The following is a 23,273-nucleotide window of genomic DNA, read 5'->3' as shown; positions in this document are numbered from 1 at the left end:
TCCATGTAACTACTCATAAATTAACAAAATTAGCAACCTAGAAAATAAGGTAGATGTTACATTCTATAAACCTACTATAAGTACTAGTACTGTTGATTCTTTTCTTTTTTTTTGTGAAAAGGGGAAGTTATTAGAAATAATAAAAAGGAAAATAGTCAACAAACAACAATAGGAAATTCAACTCACATCGTTGTAAAACTGAGAACTTGTCTTGTTTCAATTAATCAAGAACCTTCCTAGTAATTTTCAATAGTGTCTTGTTATGAACTTCCTATTTTTTCAACCACATTCCTTAATTTGTCTTGTGGTAGAATAGAAAGTGGAGTAGAGACTAATACTATTATCCCTAACTTGTATATTTAATTTTCTTGTTGACTTGACTAATCACAAAATAATTGATTTGAAATTTCATTTGTCATAGTACTTCTTTGATTAACATAAATTAAGCACCTTAACCAACCTTTCAAAGTCAACAAATGTGTAACATGTTACCAAGGACAACACACACTCTCTCTTTTTTTTCTCTAATTTCCACCGGCATGTTTGATATTCGTATCATAGTTTGATTAATTTGAATTGAAGCATTGCAGAGGCCCATCTTTGGAGGGCATGATCTTTTAACAATCTCATCACAACTCATGTTGATACCAGAAATAACTCTCTCAACATCCAATAGTAAACGATCGAGTTCGAAATGTATAATTGACCAAAGTCATATAATGGATCTTAAATTGGACCTTTTTGACATAATTTATAAACATTAATAGCGTAATGTAAAGACAATTTGAATTTGTGATAGTTGGTAAATTAATTAATTATGTATTTTTTTATTAGGCTATTTATGTAGTTACTAGTTACCAAATTATGTAATATTTTCCATGCATAAAACTTAAACTATAACATAAATACAAAAAGTTCAGCTCATATCCACCAACTACATAAACTTTTACTCTATTATTACAATTTGAATTGACTATAATCGGATAATAATATTTTGTTTTTTAGGTTATCAAGCACGCGGTATTATTATATAAGTAAACATAATAAAATGATATAGATAACGTGTACACTATATATCGTACACAAAGCTTCAATTGATCAAATGATATAACATCTAATATGTAGCCTTCGGGCATCTTGAATAAAAACCTCAATTAGGAATGACAATGAAGTGAGGCAGATTGAAGTCTAGATTGAACGGAACGGGACTCAAAAATTAGAAACTAAGAAGTACGCATGATGTTACACAAGTAACAAGTTGAAAAAGAAGTGTGTTACAACGCCGAAAATATGTTTATATGGTGCTTTCATTTTCCGAGAAATATTGCAATATATTGTTGGGATATATACCATTAACCTTATAAGGCAAAGCTAGGTGGAGGTTTGTGGATTCAGACGAATCCATTAACTTTTTTGTAGATCATGTATTTGTATTAAAAAATTAAATTATATGTATATTACCTTGTGAACTCCCTTACAATATTGATTGTCAGCTTAGTGGTAAGAAAGAAATGGTAGAAATGTATATTAATGATACTACATTTTGAGTCATTTCTAGTAGAATGATTTATAATTTATTATGGTATATAAGTAGCTTGAAAATAAATAAGTTTTTATACAATATTTGTCCACCCAACTCCCAAGTATTGAAAGAGTTTTGAGAAGGGAAATTTCTAGTAGAATGATTTATAATTTATTATGGTATATAAGTAGCTAGAAAATAAATAAGTTTTCATACAATATTTGTCCACCCAAGTATTGAAAGAATTCACTTGAACTATCTACTGTAGAACTACTGAAGTCTACTCGATTGGAGGTAGCTGCTCATGTTTCAGAAGTTATTTATCGAATCAAATTTCAGTAAGTTTATATGGTCTAGTTATATGTGTTCTAGCATAAATATATGTGTTATCTATTATTCATCTTAATTGGCAGTATGATTCTAGAATATTTCCATTGATAATATTGAAGGCAAGTCACATAAAATAGTATTATCTAAAATTAGTCTTGATTACCCTATGATAATATTTGTGTGACATTGATCAGAAATAATAAAAGAAATATTTGATTATTAAAAGGGATTATGGTGTGGATTTCGGCTGAGTCTATTCATGATGTGACGAAATATTATTGAGAGTTGATCAAATGACATTAAATTCTTTGATTAGTTACGTTAATCATATCTTTTATGATTTGTATTCTCAAGTCAATATTAAAACTTTAACTTCACAATAAATATTTCCTCGTAATATGTATTTATATTGAAAAGGATTATTTCAAATAAATTAAATACTAGCCACTTTTTTGTATTACAAAATATTAGTTCTTGTTGTAGAAAATATTATTTGAGAAATATAGAGATTTAAGTAATTTTATTCTAAGTTGTAAAATAATAGGCAAAATTCTAGGGTCAAAAACTTAAATTTTTTAACTAAAACTTGAAAAGGAGATTTACTACATATTCCTCATAGCATGACCATACAAGAAAATAGTGAAATTTTATAATATATATATTAGTTAATTTTCTAGTGGTTATAAAAACTTCTTTGCTGAAGAATTAAAATTAATTGAATTTGATACATTAAATTAAAATTTGAAAACTAGATATAATGCTTTCCTATATCACTATTATATATTACTTTTATAGGCAAGGACTATAAATCACAATAATTAATAATTTAAAATATTTAAAAATTATATTAAAATTTGATCAACTTTCCAAATTTTGTGTGTGTAACAAAAATTAATACGTATTGAACTCATGCTAGCACTGACTCATGTATCTAGTTATTATATAAGAAAATTATGAATATTTATATCACAAAGGCATGCAAATTATATTATTGTTTTTCTTAATTTACTAAACATCTAAAAACTAAAAAAAAAAACTGTAAAATTTAGAAAGGATATTCATAATACTCATAATGTCGTATATAAGAAAATAATGAAATGTTTTATTAATTTAAAATGTCAAATAATGAATTTTACTCAAAATATGATGAACATCTAATCAGCTCATACGTCCAAAAATTGTCAATTAGAGATAATAATGTACTCTAATATGTGGATTAATTATTCCTATTTCTTCTTATCTCTTTTTCAGAATCCAAAAAAGCTACGAGGAACATATATACTTTCTAATTATTCTTAGGTTCGTAGCAATTAACTTAATTATTATTTATTTTCTTTCGTTTTTGGTCGCCATAAGCATTTAATCTCATTATTTTATATTGTCTATTAAAATAAATGTTTGAAGGTTTTAATTTTAGATTGTAAATTTATAGTTTTGCATGTGAGAAAATTAAAAGAATGAATTTCAAATACAAATATACATGAATTTCTTTTAAAAGCTTTATGAAATTTTATAAATTTTAACTTTAGACCACTAATTATATTGAAATGTTTCGAAATATCGTTCCATATATTTGCCTTTCAATTTTATTTCTTTTCAAATTCACTTTCGTCCTTATTTCACATGCACCTAAGTCTGTACCACATTTGGCTACATTGAAAAGATTTCAAAATCATATGATTAATTAATTAGTTCTTGTTAGTAGTGTTAATACACTTCATCGAATTAATAAATTAATTATAAGGACTTCTCACCGAAAATTATTGTAGTTGATTAGGACATAATTGTCAAGGAGAGGATAAAAGATTAAAATTAGTGGCATATTCTTAAGAATAATATCCCTGACCTTTCTTAGTTAAATTATAATAACAAAATTCTTACAAGTATGACATGAGGATGATATAGACAGATTTAAGATTTAAATTTTATGAATTTGTATAACGATATAAAGTTATTACTTTATAATTGAGGTTATAATAAAATATTTTATTAATTTCATGATGCATATATAATACTATAAGATTCAAATAAAAACTATTGAATTTAATTTCAATGAACTCATGTATTGTACTATGTATCCAACTTTACACACATATAGAATAATATAGATCCTTCAATTTTAACTAGAAATCTTGATCGAATTTGAACCATATGAGATTAGATCGATTGATAGAGAGTGTAAGACCCCCCACCCCACCCATAGTAAGCTTTTTTATGGCACGATCAACAAGTTAGCTGTATCTATGAGTTTTTAACACTAAAATTAACAAGATTATATAATAAAAAGAGTTTAAGTTATATATTTTAATCAATCGATATTTACCGTTCCCCTCCTTCCCAATTCCATCCCCATACGTAGTATGTTTTTTTATGACACGACCCCCAAAATTAGTTGAATTTATGAGTTTTTAACTTCAGAATTAACAAAAATATATTATAAAAAAGAGTTTAAATTATAATGCTAATCGATCGATATAAGAAAATTTTAAAGCATCGATCAAGTCACTTTATCATTTCATACCAAACATATTTTATGGATACTTTCCTATAAATATTTTTTACTTAAAAATTATTTACACCGTCGATATCTATTTACCCCACCATGTTCCAAGGCTGAGAATACGCAATCATCTCCAAATATTAATTTCACATACGGCTTCTAGTCCGGCCATTTTAATTTGTCCTTGTACACCTTTTTTATGTCCTTTCCCTATTTTAATAATAAATAATAATTATATCTCTTTTCACTTTCCCTTATTTCAAACTATATATTACTCCCTCCGTTTAAAAAAGAATGATCTTTTTCTTTTTTTGGTAATATTTTAATTTCAGTTTTCCACGTGACATTTTAAGGTCACAAGATCAAAAGGCAATTTTATACATTTGACATAACTTTAATTTAGGATCACAAGATTCAAAAATCTCCTTTATTTTCTTAAACTCCGTGTCAAGTCAAACTAGACCATTATTTGTGAAACGGAGGGAGTATAAATTAGTACTACTATTCTGTACTCTAATAATTAGTCCTATTCAGTTTTTATCTGACACTTATATTATGATAAAAGTACGTAATCCATGCATGTGCAGAAAAAATCCATTGGAAATATTACTACTTGCCAACTAAATCTTTATTTCAAAATAATTATTTGGAAGATAAAATTTCGTTGTCAACTATAGGTTTATTTCACATATATAGATCGATTTGAACATCTTCTCAAAAAGTTTTTTTTCCTTCATGTATACACCAATAAAAGTGCTATTAGTTACGGATTTTAATGTGATGTCGCTTGTCTCATAAATTATATTAATTAAGGAGTTTAAATTATGAGGTTGTTGTTATATTTATAAGTTGAGTCTACATCAATGTGAAGTTATGAAAAGTGAACACCATTTCCTTTTTCTTCATTTTCTTCCCTTGATTAATAAGTAGTAACTATTTTTAATTTAAGTCCAAATCGAGTAAATTTAGTAGAGTTTAAGTTATCTACAATTTTATATACTATCAGGTTATTTTAATGATATCTACAAATAACAACTAAGACGTAAAAGAGTGAGACTAAGATTCATGAAAATAAGGCAAGTTACCTACTGCAGTGTAACTCCCCTAACAGAGAGGACATGCCAAGTATGATTGGTCGGTGTTTAGGTTGACAAACTTTTAATTTGTATATTATGCAAATCACATATCGAAAATGTGAGAATTATAAAACTAACTCAAGTTTTCATGATACGCAACGTTATTGAGATTTGGAAGATACAAAGTGGGCCAGGAAATGGCCTGAGGCAAGCCCATGTTCTGTGAAAGAAATAGAAGAGGGCAGGCCCCGGCCCCACTCTTCCCACCGAAAGGCAATTTAGCACTTTGGCATTTGGTAATGTCCAATTTTGAATAATAATACTATAATAGTATATGTTTTATCAACAAAATATATTTAAACTTTTAACGGTATATATGATGATTACTTAACAATTTCTTCTTTTTAATCATGGTTGCTTTTTGTTCAAGAACATTTTGTATCCCTCAGAGGAAATACTAAATAAAGTCCCGCCTTTAAATCACATGGAGTTTCTGATAATAGAATTTTGTTAGAATATACTATTAATTATATGTTTTGATATAGCATTATTTATTAAACAATTAGTTATTAGTTTATTCAATTGAATAAAGTGTTAAAGTTTAAGTTTATACATAGAAGATTAAATCATTGGTTCTTATGAGTTAAAAATTAAAGTTCACAATCGCAGATGGAAATTAGGACAAACCATCAGAAAAATTGTAGCACGAGATTAAATGTAATCTATCTTGATTATGAAGATTATATGTTCTAACTTCTCGTGTTAGTACATTTTGTATGTATTGAGCGAGATTAACTCAAAACTCTATTTTCTAGGGGAAAAAAGAGTTTTTTTTCTCTTCTAGAAGGAAAAGGATTGTATACTTTCTTCTCCTTTTTGAATTGGAAAAAAATCTCTATAAATAGAGATTCTTCAAACTTAGAAAGAGATTTAGTTTTCTATATAATACTTGTCCAACCAAGTATTGAAAAAGTTCAGTTATTAATTTGGGAACACTATGGGTGTGTTTGGTATGAAGGAAAATGTTTTCCAATTTTCTCATGTTTGGTTGGGTTAAATGTTTTGGAAAATGTTTTCCAAATCAACTCATTTTCCTCAAATTTAAGGAAAATGACTTCCCTTCAAACTTTAAGGAAAACATTTTCCAAACACTCTTCCAACTTCCAATTAAAAAAAAATTGTTGAAAAAATCAATTTATTTTGTCTCTACACTCAAACCAACCCCCCAACCACCACCACCACCCCTCAAAAAAAAATTTAAAAGTTTGTTTTTAAATTCAATATTTTTACCCCACCCTCACCCTACCACCACCCCTCCCAAAAATATATTAAAAGTTGTTTTTAAAAGATATTTCTAATTTCAATTTTTTATTTTTTACCCCCTATCCTCGCCCCCTCCCCCCCCCCCCAGCCCCTATCAGCCCCCACCCCCTTCAAAAAGACAAAAATTTAATTTTGTTTTTAAAAAATATTATTTCATNCCCCTACCAGCCCCCACCCCAAAAAAAATTAAGTTTGTTTTTAAAAAATATTTTCAATTTCAAAAATTATTTTCTACTCTAGTAAAAATAAAAGAAATTTTTCAATAACATTTTTCATTCATAAATCAAACACAAAAAATCTTTTCCGAAAAATATTTCTACTCACCAACCAAACATGAGAAAATAAGTCAAAAATCAACTTGTTTTCCAATAAAATATTTTCTAGAAAAACACTTTCCATGGAAAACATTTTCCTTCATACCAAACACACCCTAGCTATATCAACACACACTTCAAGACTGTGAAGCTAGATTCAAATTTGCTTCAAGACATTAACACACGATTCAAAAGGTAATCCTTAAATTAGTTCAAGACATAAAAAATACTATAACATGCATGCTCTTAATTAATTACACAAGAGAGAGGATTATAATAAGTTGTTGGATGAGTTTCAAAATTGCTAAAATAGGATATCTTGGCACCCAACTCTTTGAAATATTTTACACCAACCAACTAAAAGTAATGATATTTTTGTAATGATGTATATTTATCTACTCTTAATTAAATAGAGTTTGCTACAATGCACTAGCATTTATTTCCATGAGTTTTTTCTTAATACTATTAGGTCTTTCAAATATATCTATGTGTTCTAAATCTTCTTTATAAAATGGATTCGTAACAGATAAAAGTGACCTAATAGTGTAAGAAAATTATATTAAGTACATATAATAATAACTTCCCTAAACCCCACTAAGTATGTTGTTGTTGCAAAATAAGTTAGCGACTATAATAGATAAAAATGACATGATAGTGAGAAAAAACTATATTAAGTACGTATAACTTAAACTCATTTTACGTGCACATGTATTAGAATTGAACATAGTTAAGTTATAGTGTGGTAACCAACGTGTAAGAATAAAGACACATCACATAATCATAGGTAAGATTAAAAGTCAACAAAATGGAAAGGAGTTTCAGGGGATTATCAAATTTGAAAAGCAACATGTGAAATTTCAAAAAATAGGAAGTTAAAAAAGATAAACTAATTAAAGATGACAATTAAAGGAAGGAGCAAGTACTAGTAAATTAGGAAATTGATAAAAAAAAAAGAAGGTACAGCTAATAAATTCTTCAAATCCAGAGAAGCAAAGGACTTTACAGACGTACCTAGCTAAACCTTATCTTCACATAAATACTTATTCACATTCGATATTTTTACTTAATAAGTATGATTTACATCAGTAGGTGATGTTTAGTTACGTAAATCTTGATAATTAACTATGACTTGGTGATAACAGTACGTATATGTAAAGATATGTATGTGTTGTGTATTTATTGAATTGTAATAAAAGAATTATCGGAGTCAAAGACAATAGGAGATGAGGAACCACATGTTTGTACTTATGTTGTAACTAAAGAAAGAACAAGGGACATGGTGTAGACAAAAGGGTCCATGGCCAACTAGGTTTTATGAAGCATCCATGTTTATTGTTTTATTTCATGATTTTAGTCACTACATATATATATATATATATATATATATATATATATATATATATAAGAAACAATAAAACTAATGTATCCATGTAAAGCCACGACACAAGATGAGATACACACAAACTTATTACATTACATATATTTTCCTTATCCAAATAGTGATTTTCAATAGTTTCCTTTATACACACAAACTTATTACATTACATATATTTTCCTTATCCAAATAGTGATTTTCAATAGTTTCCTGTCTAGCATGATAACTAAAAGGAAGGTGAATAAGTTCCTATAACTTATAACTTTTTCATTCAATAAATCAAATGGTAAATACTTATCTGTATCAAGTATTTACATTAAACTAATGTGATTTATCATAATTAAGTGGTTTAACAGTGTGAATATCAACACAAAGTAACTATAATTAAGTAATAATTATGTAAAATGATACACATGGCGTGCATCAATTATTTTAATGTAAATATCTGATATGGATAAATTTCTTACCAATTAAGGTTATTATAACTTGCTATGATATGATGCATTTGAAACATCAATTTACCACTAATGTTAAATTGTTAATGACCCCACCAAAGGTAGAGTCGGATCCAAAATTTTAGTTATGAGTTTCTACGGTAACCGCTAGTTAATATATAATAATAATTGATTTCACAATCAAATATTAATAGATATTTGGTGTAATTTTTAATACGTATATAACATTTTCACAAAAGCTACTGATTCCCTTGAACCTGTAAGTTTCACTGTTTCACTTTGGATCCTCCACTAACGAAGATTTGTGGTGAAATTAATAGGATCTTCCCACCCTTAATCAGAGGTCTTGAATTCAAACATTAGAAATGAAAATCACTCAATTGAAACCACTTCCTCATACATAACACCAATCCAGATCAATTGGACCCCGAAACAAGTATCAGACACCGAGAGAGAAACAACAACAACAACATACCCAGTAAAATCCCACTAGGTGGGGTCTGGGACACCGAGAGAGAAAACAACAACAAAAAAGAAAAAAACTATTACAATCGGACTTAAGATTGGCTAAAGGTTTATAGTTTGAATTGGGCTAGAAATTAAAGTAGTTTCTCAATAACCCCATTTGAATTGGGCTAGAAATTAAAGTAGTTTCTCAATAACCCCATTTGAAGAGACGTTGACGATGGTGGAACAAACCAATAAATATGAAGCCCAATAACAATCCAAATTGTTGATTGCCCTTCATGAGCCCAATATTATATTGAAAGCCTATATTTGAAGAGGATGAAGCAAAGATTTAATTGATCAATAATGTGCTTACAATTTTGTATTCCGATCATATCATCTCTTGATGAATATTTCAAGATTTTATGAGATATCAAAAATGCATTTTACATTTTATTTAAGCATGAAATGGGTTTTAAGATAGAATAACCTATAAAAAAATCTAACTAAAATTAAATTTGTCTTATAACATCTCACAAATTTTTGATGGGTACATTTATGATTATCCTATCTGTGTCTACCTTACAAACCGCGTACTCTAACGCCACAACAAATTGAGTTGAAAAAAAAGGGTGAATCATGCTTGTCTCAACATGACATTTAATAGATAATAAATTGTTAGATTAATCTGTATAAGTATGACGACTCTTCTACACACTCATAACTTAATATAACCATAACTCGACAAGTATTTATATTGTAATAATAAATACGTACTTGATTATTAAAATGTTGAGTCTTCTACACACTCATAACTAGAATATAATAACCTCTTAACAATTGATAGCTATATTTAACTTTAGTAAGTATGATTAAAGTACAGAAACAACCCTATCTAATATGTATTCTCTAAATCTCATCGAGCGTAGGAAATAAACCGAGAATAGGATTTCTCACTAGTTTAGGATTTGTTATTTATGGTATTTAATTATTTATGTTTAAGTAGAATTTAATAATTAAGTAGGTTACTAGTCCGAGTTTACTTGGTTGTTAGTATTCTAAATATGGCTGCGTTATTACATATTTTTAACGTACAAAAATATCAGAGTTATTGAATAAAGCCCCCTACCTCTTCGGATAATTTTATTTCCTTCGATAAGGGTATTATCGTCCTAATAATTCCCTCTTAACACTCGTACTTATATTGTACAAAAATAACCCTACGTATTCTCTCAATCTCATCGAAATAAGGGTATTATTGTCCTAAAATAGATCTCTCCTGAATCGGAGCCCCGTCATCCTTACTCAAATAGGGTAAATACATCTCTCCTAGGGTTAGGGTTTAGTTTCAGTTTCTAAATTGCTTCTCTTTTTCTTCAATTCTCAATTTTCAGTTTCATTGAATTGAGGGCTTGATAAAAGTGGAATTGAAGGGGATTTGAGAATCCCATAACAATGGGAGTTCCGGCATTTTACCGATGGTTAGCTGAGAAGTATCCGATGGTTGTGGTGGATGTGGTAGAAGAAGAGGCCGTTGTTATCGAAGATGTAAGAATTCCAGTCGATACGAGCAAACCTAATCCCAACAACATCGAGTATGATAACTTGTATCTGGATATGAATGGTATCATTCATCCATGTTTTCATCCCGAAGATAGAGTACGTACTTTTTACTCTTGCCTTTTATTTATTTGTACCCTAAATGTCGTTTCTTTTTATCTGAATTGTGGAGCTAGTTAATGGTTTGCCGATCCCAACTGAATTGAGTGTGATCTTTTGAATTTATGTACAATTGAGTAGAATGTGGGTTTGTTAGAGATTAAATTTTATGTATAAGCCAAGAATTTTGCTAGGTTTAAGGAACAAGAAGGGAATTTTAAGATTTTAAAAAACTTTGAGATGAGCAAAATGTCTGCTAATTGTATGTGTGATGTTTAAAAGAAGCTGTTTATGTATATATATCTTGTGCGTGGTGGAAATTTGCATGATTGCAGTAGGTTGAGTCCACAGTAAAATAGTCGTGCTGTGAAACACAAGATTAATATAGTGGAACAAGCTTATTTGGATTGAGCCATAGATTGATTATTTGGCTACGAAGGAATATTTTTGTTTCACTTTAAGACATGCTTATGTATTGATGATATTTTCAGTCTAGAAGATTATATGTTGATTAAAAATGAAAGACGTAGACTTCTTGCATGCTGCTACTCTACTATCCATTTTTTCATCATGTTTCTCATTTATTTTATAGCAAGAAAGTAAATAGAAAAACTTGTAGTAAGAGGATGTATCAGGTTTGGACTTTTTGAGGAAACAAATGGTGTCCAAAATTAAAGCTCTTAAAGAAACAAGTGGTGTCCAAAATTAAAGCTCTCAAAGAAACAAATGGTATCATAAAAAAAAAGTTTGGGCAAGTCTATCTTAGTTTTCTTCTGATTTAATGTTACATGTGAGTTTTTTAGGGAGACCGTATCTATTTCAACAATAGCTTTTAGACGTACAGAAATTAATCGAATTTTTTGTTATTGTACATGACGGTTTTTATTTTGTTTGAACTTAGTCTATATGGATAATTTTAGATTTCTATACTGCCTGCATAATCAATTGGTTTTGTTCCCTTTTGGGATGTTTTATCTGAACAACATTAACTTGACCTAATTTCCACCTGTCTTTCCCTGCTGTAATAAATGGGAAAATATAAAAAGAGGTGGGAAAGTTCTCTTTTGATGGCCAATTTTAAATCATAACGGATACTATTTGAGGATTCTGGACTTTAGTTTATCGCTGTGTGTCTGTATGTTATTTCCATCTCTTCTGCATTGTCTTTTAACAAACTACACTTTTTTATGCAGCCCTCTCCTACAACATTTGAAGAGGTCTTTGAGTGCATGTTTGATTACATAGACAGGCTTTTCTCTATGGTGCGTCCTCGAAAGCTGCTATATATGGCTATTGGTGGGTAATAAGGTCGAATTGTATTTATGATAGTATGGATGCTGTATTTTGGATAAAAGTGAATTACATAGCAGGAAGTTGGATGACGGAAAAGAAATATCTTCTCAAAAGTTTGTAAATAGGGAATAAAACAAAAATGGTATTGTAAAAGGGATCTAAAATGTGTGTTAATTAACTCTTTTATACCGATTTCCGACTTCTTAGATCATATCCCCTATATACAGATTAAGATAGTTTCTCATAGTTTGACGTGCCTATACATACTTGCCAGTGCACACATTTCCTTCTCTAATATTTTGATCTCCTATTGAATAATTTGCCTATACAGTTAATCTATGTATTTTACATAATTATAAGTTGATTGAAGATTTTAGTTCTAATTATTGACTGATATCTGTGGTAGATGGTGTTGCACCAAGGGCAAAAATGAATCAGCAGAGATCTAGACGTTTTAGATCAGCAAAAGATGCTGCAGATGCGGTATTGCACTTTTAAATTTCTGTAGGAATTTATTTTCAACTTCAAAGTGTTTAGGGTTTTATCTCATAGAATCACTTTTAGGCAGCTGAGGAGGAAAAGCTGCGGGAGGAATTCGAGAGAGAGGGTAGGAAGCTCCCCCCAAAGCAAGAGTCACAAGTTTTTGATTCAAATGTCATCACTCCCGGAACTCAGTTCATGGCCACATTGTCAATTGCTCTTCAGTACTATGTTCATCTTAGACTAAACCATGATTCGGGATGGAAAAACGTCAAGGTATCTTTTGATGTGAATCCGTTTCTGTTTATATTTTTCATTGTTGTTTTCTTTGGATACTCTTTCTTGTTTTTCCCTGTTAACGATGTTGAATTATTACCGTACTTATTATTTCAACTACTGTTTGAAGGTTATACTTTCTGATGCAAATGTTCCTGGTGAAGGGGAGCATAAAATTATGTCCTATCTTCGACTCCAAAGAAATCTTCCTGGTTATGACCCAAATACACGCCATTGTCTCTACGGTTTGGTATGTCTTAATCATTTAAACATTACTTGCAATTTGCACTCATAACTTCTTTCTGATTTCTTGTAGTTTGTGTTTGATAACTTATATATCTGATTCTGGTTCCACATGACAGGATGCAGATCTAATCATGTTGGCTTTGGCTACTCACGAAGTTCACTTCTCCATACTCAGAGAGGTTTTACGCTCAACTTAATTGTGTTCTCTAGTTACACATATCAACAGTTTAGTTAGAAATGATTTTGAATAGGACACTGGAGTTTATTTATGTTCACAAGGAACCCATTCTGAGTTTGGATAGAGAAGTTTCTCCTTCTTTTCCCTTATTTTTCTTAAATTCTTGATGTTGGTTGTGGTTCATCTTCACCATAACGTTTCGTCATATTTTGAATCTCTTTTTAGAAGTCTTGTGGTTTATCTTTTACTTCACATCTCATTTGACGTATTCTGCGTCTATGTGTCAGGTTGTATTTACGCCAGGTCAGCAGGATAAGTGTTTCCTTTGTGGTCAAATGGGTCACTTAGCTGCAGATTGTGAAGGAAAGGCAAAACGAAAAGCAGGAGAATTCGATGAGAAAGGCAATGCTGAGGTTGTGGCGAAAAAACCTTACCAGGTACATTTGAGTTGAAGATGTTCTTGATGAAAGAAATATAATATATGCTATTGACAAGTAATATCTATGATTTTCTTTACTAATCTTGTGCATCTGTTGCAGTTCCTCAACATATGGACTTTGCGGGAGTATTTGGAATTTGATATGAGAATCCCAAATCCTCCTTTTGAGATTGATTTCGAGCGGATCATCGACGACTTCATATTTATTTGTTTCTTTGTTGGAAATGATTTTCTCCCACATATGCCTACTCTTGAGATTCGCGAGGTCTGTTCTTTCTGGAATTGATTTCACTTGTTTTCTATATCTTATAGCTGTGGCTTTGTCCCCTTGTTGTGCTTCTGACTAGCTAAATAAAGTAGAATACAACCAGTCATGACTCATGCTCAGATGACTTTGTCGTCTTAATGTGATCATTGTTTATCTAACCTGAAGAAATTGTCACACTTTATATTTTACACCTGACACTAAAAAAGAATTGTATCCTATGGTGTTGTCTATCCCTTTTGTTGAGCCAATGATTTGTTACTTTTTAATCTAAACTTAGGGATTTGGATTCAATGATTTTGAGGGCTAGCTTTGAGGGCAAGCTCAACTAGTTATCTTTCATGAAGTAAGAGTGACTACATTTTGGGGTAACATGGTGACAGGAAACCTTTTTTCCAGCTCTAAATAGCTTACTTTGTAAAAGAGACACTTGACTGGGTCTTGCTCAATGCTTTTTATGAAATAGGAATAGATGGCATGAACTGTTATTTATAACATGTGTGGGTAACTGATTTGTAAGAAAGGAGCCTGTGTGAACTTTATCACTTAGATGAAAAGCTAGCTGATGAGAACTTATGTATTAAATAGTGCTACATGCCTCTAGGAGAGGAAAAACATGTTGTTTGCTTTGGCAATCCCCTTGCCTATGGAAAGGGGGTATGAGTGAGAGAGAACATAAGAACTGATGGGTAAGAAAGAAATAGAACAAGTAAAGAGTGAACTGGAGGTTTTAACTTGCCAGCTTGGAAAAGTCTTTTCTCCCATGGCTGGCGACTGAGTGAACACCTTCCTTTCTATGTTTTCCTCTTTCAGCTATAAAACACGAACTTATAAATTTTCTTGATATTTTGTTTTGGAGAATCTGTTACCGGCATCCAGTAATGAAGTCTTTGTCTTATAAGAATCCTTACAATTGTCTGTTAGTTTCTTGTTTTGAGAAGGTTGTACTGACTTCTTCATATATGTAATTTTGATTATATTGTCCTGTTCAGGGTGCAATAAACTTGTTACTGGCTGTCTATAAGAAGGAGTTTAGATCCATGGAAGGTTATTTAACTGATGGTAGCCAGGTATTTGGTTGTTTTCCATAAGCTGATAGATCTAAATATTTTCTGTTATCCAAGTAATTTTTAGAACTTTTACTTATATCAATGAATTGATTCATTTACTACTTTTCCAGCCAAATCTTAGCAGAGTAGAACATTTCATTCAGGCCGTGGGATCATATGAAGATAAGATATTTCAGAAAAGAGCGCGGTTACATCAGGTCTGCTCTTGTCTGACCAATTCCTTGCATTTTCTTTTGGAAGTTAACAAAAGGAACCTTCGGTATTGCTTTCTATGTAGTTACAGATCTTTGTCTTTTGATTGTAAACTTGAGTAGTATCTTAACATGTAAAACTTTTCTTGCTGCTCTGTCCTGTCTTCATCCATCAGTTGAAATTGATAAAGAGAACAAAGCAAAAAAATTGGGAAGGGACTGGAATTGTTTGGTGATTCTTGATGTGTGAAAAACCTTAATTGCAGTGGTAGTGGCACTAATTTAACTTCAAAATTTTTGTGGTAAATTTAGTGATGATTTTTTTATGTTTGACTTTTGCTACTACTTTCAACACAGTTACCATTGTTCGAAGTGTTATTCTGCAATTAAACTCTTCTATTCTATCTAATGCAAAATCTTCTTTGAGATGATGCTCTCGATATTTTTTTGTTGTCAAGCTCTTTAAAGTGTCCTTTCTTGAATCTAGGACTCTGTCCTTTTGATTGCTTGCTAGTTACATTATATATTATAATAGGTACTTTTGAGTATGGGCCTTCTATTGCATGTAAGTGGGCCTACATTTCACTTTTGTGTTTTATTTTTTTCCAGAGACAATCTGAGAGAATTAAGCGTGAAAAGGCCCAGTTAAAAAGAGGAGATGACTCTGCTCCTCGAGCCGAACCTGAATCTTTGGTTCCAGTTTCTCGGTTCAGTGGTTCTCGGCTTGCTTCAGGTCCTTCTCCTTCTCCCTATCAACAAGGGGGAACTGCAAGACGTCCCCAACAAGGAGGAACTGCAAGACGTCCCCAACTTCAGCATGGCACATCAAGTCTTTCCGTCCTTGACTTTCCGAATGAATACTATGAGCCTGTTGATGATACAAGATCTATTTTTCGCACCAAAAAAGCTGCACGTATGAGTTCTGGTGCCACGATAGGAGCTGCAATTGTTGAAGCTGAGGATAGCCTTGAAACTGAAGTATGTTTTCCTCCTTAGTTAGGGGCATTTATATGTAATTCTTAATTCAGTCATTCCATAGGACTAAGCAGTGTCTGATGTACTTAGCTTTGTTTAGGTCTCTTATAGGAGTGGATAGTGTTATCTTCCCTTCGCCCTTTATTTTCTGCATGTATTACTTTCATTCCCTTTAAGCATTTTTGAATACCATCTAACACAATTTTTTGGTTTGTGACATCAGGTGTTAGAAAACAAAGAAGAACTGAAAACAAAGCTAAACAAGTTGATCCGTGAGAAGAATGATGTTTTTAATTCAGAGAATCTCGAGGAAGACAAGGTGCGTAAACAACATATTCCTACAAGCTTTTACAGACTCTTAAGGTCAGGTTGCTAGCGGAAGGGCTTGATGTGATCTGAGAGATCAGGAAAAGAAATTTTGAGTTGATAATTTATAACATTTGAGGTGTAACTGAAAATTCATTTTGCCGTTCTTATCTGGAATGGTCACGTAAACCTACATCAAACTAACATAGCATGGGAGGGATTGCAGAGATCCATGTGTTAAAGCTTTCTGGTCATGTTTTACAAGTCCATTAATGAAATTTTCGGTCAAGCCTATACCGCTTGTCTAATTCTTAACTACAATATACAACTCAGATAGTGATGCATGTGTCAGCATGATGTGCTTTCAAGTTTGTCTGGAAGTTGATTTATAGAAAAAGCCTTAAGAGTCATTTAAGTGTATAAAATGGTTTAAATGGCTGTGTTGGTGAATTAATTTGATAAATGCAAAATTTACTAGCTATACATATTTACATAGAATAGACTACATGATTGTAACCGCTTCTCTTATGTTAATTTTAAAATAACTGTTGTGAAATACTCCGAGAATGTGATGATTATCAAGAGTACATTCAAATAGATGTGTTCCACCTGAAGTACCTGAGATTGTGATCATGGAATGCTCGGGAGGCATTTTAACGGTTATTAAAATATAAGCCCATGCCATATCATGTATTCTCTGCATCTTCTTGATGCCTTTTATTGAATCTAGTTTATCAGGAAAAAAAACCAGTGCTAATCAACAACTTAGTAAGGCTGGTGTGTTTTTTTCGATCTAACATCTTTGGCAACTTATAATTCTTAACATTTTTAAAAACTGTAAGTATAAGTCAATTTATGCAATTTTTGTTGTTGCCGTTTACATATTTATGCTGGATTGCGATCTGATTTGTCTCTACAGATCAAACTGGGAGTGCCAGGATGGAAAGAAAGGTATTATGAGGAAAAATTTTCTGCAAAGACACCTGAGGAGATGGAAGAAGTACGAAAGGATATTGTAAGTTATCTAAACTTGAGTAGCATCACTATTTATGATGGATAAACTTTTAGGTGGTTGGGATTTTACAATTGGCATCTTGGATTAGATAATTTGTCGCATCTAAGTTAAAACATGGTTCATCTGTAGTTCAAAATACTTTTAGCTTTCGGAATACACAATTCTTTTGAGCTATTTTTCCATGTGAGAGGTGCACTCTGGTGGCTTTTATAGTAATGGATAGGTCTATAATAGATCAATGCCTGGGAGGTTTTCTAGATGCCCCAATGTTACATTCAGACTCATCAATGATAGCCGGACCTAAATCAACTGCACTTCAGCTGTTGAGGCTAAAATCCAGATGGATTATTTTCTCGATGAATTTTATCAGTCTTAGGCAATTGTGCAAGGTTTAGTTTTCCGTATGCATCTGCATCCGTATGAAGGTGATTTCAGTCTCATATTTGGTTTTTATCTTAATAGGTCTTGAAATACACAGAAGGATTGTGCTGGGTTATGCACTATTATTATGAAGGTGTTTGTTCCTGGCAGTGGTAAGTTCTCCCTTTGTGATACTGGAGTTTTTTCGGGCATGCATGTGGATCTATGATATGACATGAATGATGTGCTAAATAACACGACTGTGCTTAGGTCTTTGCCTTATTATGTCAAGTTTTGTCCACATTTGTGCTCACACACATCAATTCTTTTTTAAAAAAAAATTTTTTTTGATAGTTTTATCGTTTACTTAACATGCTATCTTTTATGCTTCATATTTCCATTGAGAATGTTTTTTCTTATTCTTCTTTTCCTTAAAAAACTGGGAACATTCGTTGTGCTACAAACAAAAAATTGATCTGGAGATTTAATAAGATCAAACGTCTTGTGCAAAATAATGGTTGTGTTTTTGGTTTCATCGCTTCAAGTTTCTCCTCTGCAGGTTTTATCCGTATCATTATGCTCCTTTTGCTTCTGACCTCAAGGATCTTGGGGAGTTGAATATTACCTTTGAACTAGGTTCTCCATTCAAACCATTCAATCAGCTGTTGGGAGTTTTTCCTGCTGCCAGGTTTATACCTCACTTCGGTATTTTTCATACTAGATGTCTTGCTAGAGGGTGCTGACTAGGTTTATATGCAGTTCACATGCTCTTCCTGAACAGTATAGGCAATTGATGACAGACCCAAACTCTCCCATTAGCGACTTCTATCCTTCTGGTATGACATGTTGTTTCTCATTTTGACAAGTAACTTATTGTAGATCTGTTAAATTACTTTATAATACAGGATAACTTGTATGCCATCTGCCAGTATTGTATCTTGCTTAGAGTTCTTTCCCACTAAATGAATATCTCAGACCTTAAAATATATCATGCCTTAATGTTGTTGACAGATTTTGAGGTGGACATGAATGGGAAGCGCTTTTCATGGCAGGTACTTGTTAAATTAATATTTTTAAGAACAGTATTCTCATATCTTTGTACCGGCATCTGTTACCTTTATAAAAAATAAATAATTATCTTTCTGCTGACTTCTTTCTTAATGTGAAGGGCATTGCCAAACTACCTTTCATTGATGAAGCCCGGCTCCTTGCAGAGGTTGCAAAAGTTGAACATACCTTGACGGTATAATGGCGTCACTTCTGAATTGAGTTGAACTATCTTAGAGGGTATCCATTTTACTAATTTAGTCATTTTCTTGCAGGAGGAAGAAGCACGAAGAAATTGTGTGATGAATGATATGCTTTTTGTGTCATTATCTCACCCTTTGTCTCCATACATTTTTTCTCTTGATGATCGCTGTAAGCAGCTTACAGACAACGAACGTGTTGAAGTGAAGGAGTGCTTGGACCCAAAAGCAAGGTTTGTTTTGCTATATGACCTATGCGACTCCCGGACCCCTTTAATTGTGTTTTGAAGTCTTAATCTTCTGTCTGAGTTGGGTCCTCTTTTCCTCTTTCTGCACGATTCTTCTGTTTTTAGTCTCTTCTTTTTTGGCATACTAAATCTGTATCACTGTTGTCTATTGTGATAAAACCTAGTTTGAATCTCAATCATCAAAATCCTGGGTGGACTCTTCTATTTTTTTTTTCCTAATGGTGCATGCAATGCTGGAATGAATGTCTACATATCCCTTTGCTTAGGAGATTCTTGTCCTCTATTTTTTAGCCTTAGTCGTCTTCTCTGTCTGAGCTAGGTTCTGGGTTTTCCTTTTTCTACACGATTCTTCAGCTTTATGTTTTTTTTCTGCATATTAAATCTGCACACTATTGGTCTATTGTGATAAAAAACTAGCTTGAGTCTCAATCGTCAAAGGTCTAGGTGCACTCTTCTGATTTTTTTCTAGCGTGGTACATGCAGTGGTGGGATGATGAATGGGCTTTATATCTCTTTGTGTGGGAGATCCTTGTCCTCCAATTTTAGCCTTAGTTGTCTCTATCTGAGCTTGGTCTTTGTGTTTCCTTTATCTACATGATTTTTCGGTTTTTTAGATGTCTATTGTGATGAAAACCTAGCTATCTCAATCACCAAAGTCCTAGGTGGACTCTTCTGACTTTTTTCCTAATGGTACTTGCAGTGGTGGCATGAATGGCTACATATCCCTTTGCATGGGAGATCCTTGTCCTCCAATTTTTAGAGCTCCTATGGATGGGTTGGAAGATATTATGGACAATCAAGTCATGTAAGAAACCTAGCTTTTCACTGCAGCATCTGTGTACCAATTGATGGTACTTACAAATGATAATATTTGTACAATTTCTGATCAGCTTTGTGGCTCTTGCATTTTCAGATGTGCAATATACAAACTCCCTGATTTCCATAAGCACATCACACGGCCACCTAAAGGGGTTATTTTCCCAAAGAAGGTAATTTATCTGAGAGATCCACGCTTTGTCCCTTCATTTTGGAGGGGGGGGGGGGGGGGGNGGGGGGGGGGGGGGAGTGCGGGTAAGGTGGAAGACCATACCATGTTCTTGACTAGAAGGATATCCTAAGATTTTCTTTGTGAATGCTTCCTCTGTCCTAGATATTTTTTCTCCTTATTAACTTTTTCAATAACCAAACCAGGTATTGGTCAAACCACTTTTCTGATATATTACATAATCTCCTGAAAATGGCTTTGACTAAAACCTATTTTGATCGTTGAAAACTCAATTCTCGAATAAATATGGGTGGAAGCAGTTCGTGAGAGTAATTGCTGAAGCAAACTTTTATAATTGGCTGGTAGCCAAAGATGCATATTGTTTTATTTTTAAAAATTAAATTTATTCATTATACAACTGTGATTAAATAAACCTAATAAGCTAGCTTGCCCGAGTCCTTTTAGAAGTGAAATCAAGCTTTGAGTAAACAAAATAGCTTTGGAGGTAGGTACTCCACAATTTCCCCTTCCCAGCATTGCTCCTTCCTTTCCTTTGCTATTGAGGTTCCTTCAAAACCATTGCCTCAAAGAGCCCTGCCTCCCACAAATTCTCGCCTCTTCTTTCCACTTTCACATGTTAAGAGAGAAGGGTCTTGTAGGTTCATTGATCAAGGTTTGACAGAACTTTGAAACTTTCGAAAATTGAAGATACATATTATTAATTGACATGTATTCTCTGCTGGACTTCAGACCTCAACCTGATTCTGAGATTTACTTATTCCTATATTTGAAATTTGTTAGAATTTTGGACTTTGAAGCTGAGACCCCTACTGGGCTATAGAGATGTAGTTCCTGGAGGGCTGATGCTCGCTTAAAAAGGAGAGAGGAGGGGTTTAAGTACCTTATGTCTTTTTTTATATATATTTGACCTGTATATAACAAAAAAAACCTGCACAGTTAGTTAAAAAACCTGTTCTTTAAGTATGCTATTGTTTAAAATTATATACACTAGTTGTATACAATCAAAACCCAACTGTTTTCATGTGCCTATTATTTAGCCAGTTGAATGAGGTAAAAATCGTCTCACGAGCATATACGTTGTCAGTTTCTTTTTCGTTTCCTCACTAATGCTGCATCATTACTATGCAGATGGTGACATTCAGTGATATAAAACCTGATCCAGTGTTGTGGCATGAGGATTCTGGGAGGAAACCTTGGGAAAATGGAAGGTTCGTTGTGATATGTTGATTGGATGAAGATGTCTAATGATGCCATGTTGTTAGTATGTCTATATTGCCCATTAAATTTCATGTAGCTGTGTACTTCATTTCAGGAACCACCACCCTGGCGGAAACTCTGGTCGTCACCTTGGAGAGGCAGCACACAGGCTGGTTTCTAATAGTTTGCAGATTAGGAGTGGCCGTGGGGATAATTTACATGCTCAACCAGTACCATATCCTTCTGGTCCTTTTCCTTCCTCTCAAGGATACAACGGTCAGGGACATGTTCGCCCTAATTTTGATTATTCTGCTCGAGACGACACAGCTGCGCCTTATCAGTATGATCAGAGTTACCACCCTGCTTATATCCCTACTGCTGTTGATCCATATAGTAGGGCTCCTCCTCTGTATGAGACGGGTGGCCAACCTGTCCCTCCTAGCAGGGATTATCATAGACATGGACATCATGCCGCTGTGATGCAGCAAAATGTTGGATATAGTTATTCTTCTCATGCCAATCGTCCGCAGCATGTTAGCCAATCGCCAGTACCACCAATTGATCATTTTCACCAGCAGAGTAGATACAGTAGTTACCCCAATTATCATGAACCTTATGAGCCAGGAAGCTATAACCCACCTTATGAGCCAGGAAGCTATCACCCACCTTATGAGCCAGGAAGCCATAACCCACAGGATGGTGGATGGGCCCCGCAAGTAAACCAAAATGCTGCTTGGGGTTATGGCAATCCACGTCCCTCCAGCAATCACTTCTCGGCTTTAGGAAGAGGAAACGATAGAGGGCCACCATCTTCAGGCTATCGCCGTTAGAGGTATCATCATTTTTGCAAGTGATGGGGTGTTGTTTCAGACTTAATACAGAAAAAAAGAATAGAAGAGCAGGTAGAGAACAAACAGATATTGCTGGCCGATATGTAAGTTCAGGCGACTTTACAGTAATGTTGTACAATATAGGTATCTTGCACAGCGTTTTACCCGCATTCTTTCTCTTCCTTTCGCTATTATGATATAGTTGAGCTTCTTTTATTTGATTGAAAGATGTTGGATGAATAAGATTATGCAGTTTTCTCATAAGCTATGAGCTTTGTTTGTAACATCATTTTTGCTTATTGAGAAAAACTTTTAGCGTATGATTTCTCTCCTGTGCATTTCTTCATGATGCCTATTCGGTTCTTGGTAGATTTTGATGATGTACATTTGTAGAATTGTAGTAAGAATTAACTTTATTATAATTATTCACAATGTCTGTCCCATTACATTTTTAAATTCCATCCTCCTTAGTATGGGATGGGAGTAGCTTCTATGGTGCAAGTGAGTTAGAGGAGCGAAAATGCTCCGGTGGGTAGGTGTGAGAGGTCTGATAGGTTTGAGGAGAGGTATAGGTAAGACGGAGGAAGAATAGGAGAAAGATGATTAGACACGACATGATACATCTGTGCAACTCATTGCGCACATGACCC

At 32.8% G+C, this 23,273-nt stretch overlaps 1 protein-coding gene across 2 annotated transcripts; it reads left to right on the top strand.

Moving 5' to 3' along the window:
* The first annotated feature begins 10,663 nt into the window (after window positions 1-10,663).
* On the top strand, window positions 10,664-22,943 carry LOC125854486 (5'-3' exoribonuclease 3). 2 transcript variants are annotated; one of them, XM_049534052.1, is made up of 23 exons: window positions 10,664-11,001; window positions 12,195-12,297; window positions 12,701-12,777; window positions 12,859-13,050; window positions 13,181-13,300; window positions 13,413-13,475; window positions 13,762-13,911; window positions 14,014-14,178; window positions 15,171-15,248; window positions 15,359-15,445; window positions 16,049-16,417; window positions 16,638-16,733; window positions 17,640-17,735; window positions 18,198-18,268; window positions 18,655-18,783; window positions 18,855-18,931; window positions 19,107-19,147; window positions 19,264-19,338; window positions 19,418-19,575; window positions 20,291-20,395; window positions 20,504-20,579; window positions 21,725-21,804; window positions 21,909-22,943. In XM_049534052.1, the coding sequence occupies exons 1-23, from the start codon at window positions 10,798-10,800 to the stop codon at window positions 22,621-22,623; spliced, it is 3,327 nt and encodes a 1,108-aa protein (XP_049390009.1). In that variant the 5' UTR covers window positions 10,664-10,797; the 3' UTR covers window positions 22,624-22,943. The 2 variants fall into 2 exon arrangements, with proteins under 2 accessions (XP_049390009.1, XP_049390010.1); XM_049534053.1 differs by having other exon boundaries at window positions 10,849-11,001; window positions 12,195-12,263.
* The last annotated feature ends 330 nt before the right edge of the window (window positions 22,944-23,273 follow it).

Source organism: Solanum stenotomum, chromosome 2 (genome assembly GCF_019186545.1).
Source record: "Solanum stenotomum isolate F172 chromosome 2, ASM1918654v1, whole genome shotgun sequence".
Classification (NCBI taxonomy): domain Eukaryota; kingdom Viridiplantae; phylum Streptophyta; class Magnoliopsida; order Solanales; family Solanaceae; genus Solanum; species Solanum stenotomum.
This window is presented reverse-complemented; position numbering and strand designations above follow the sequence as displayed.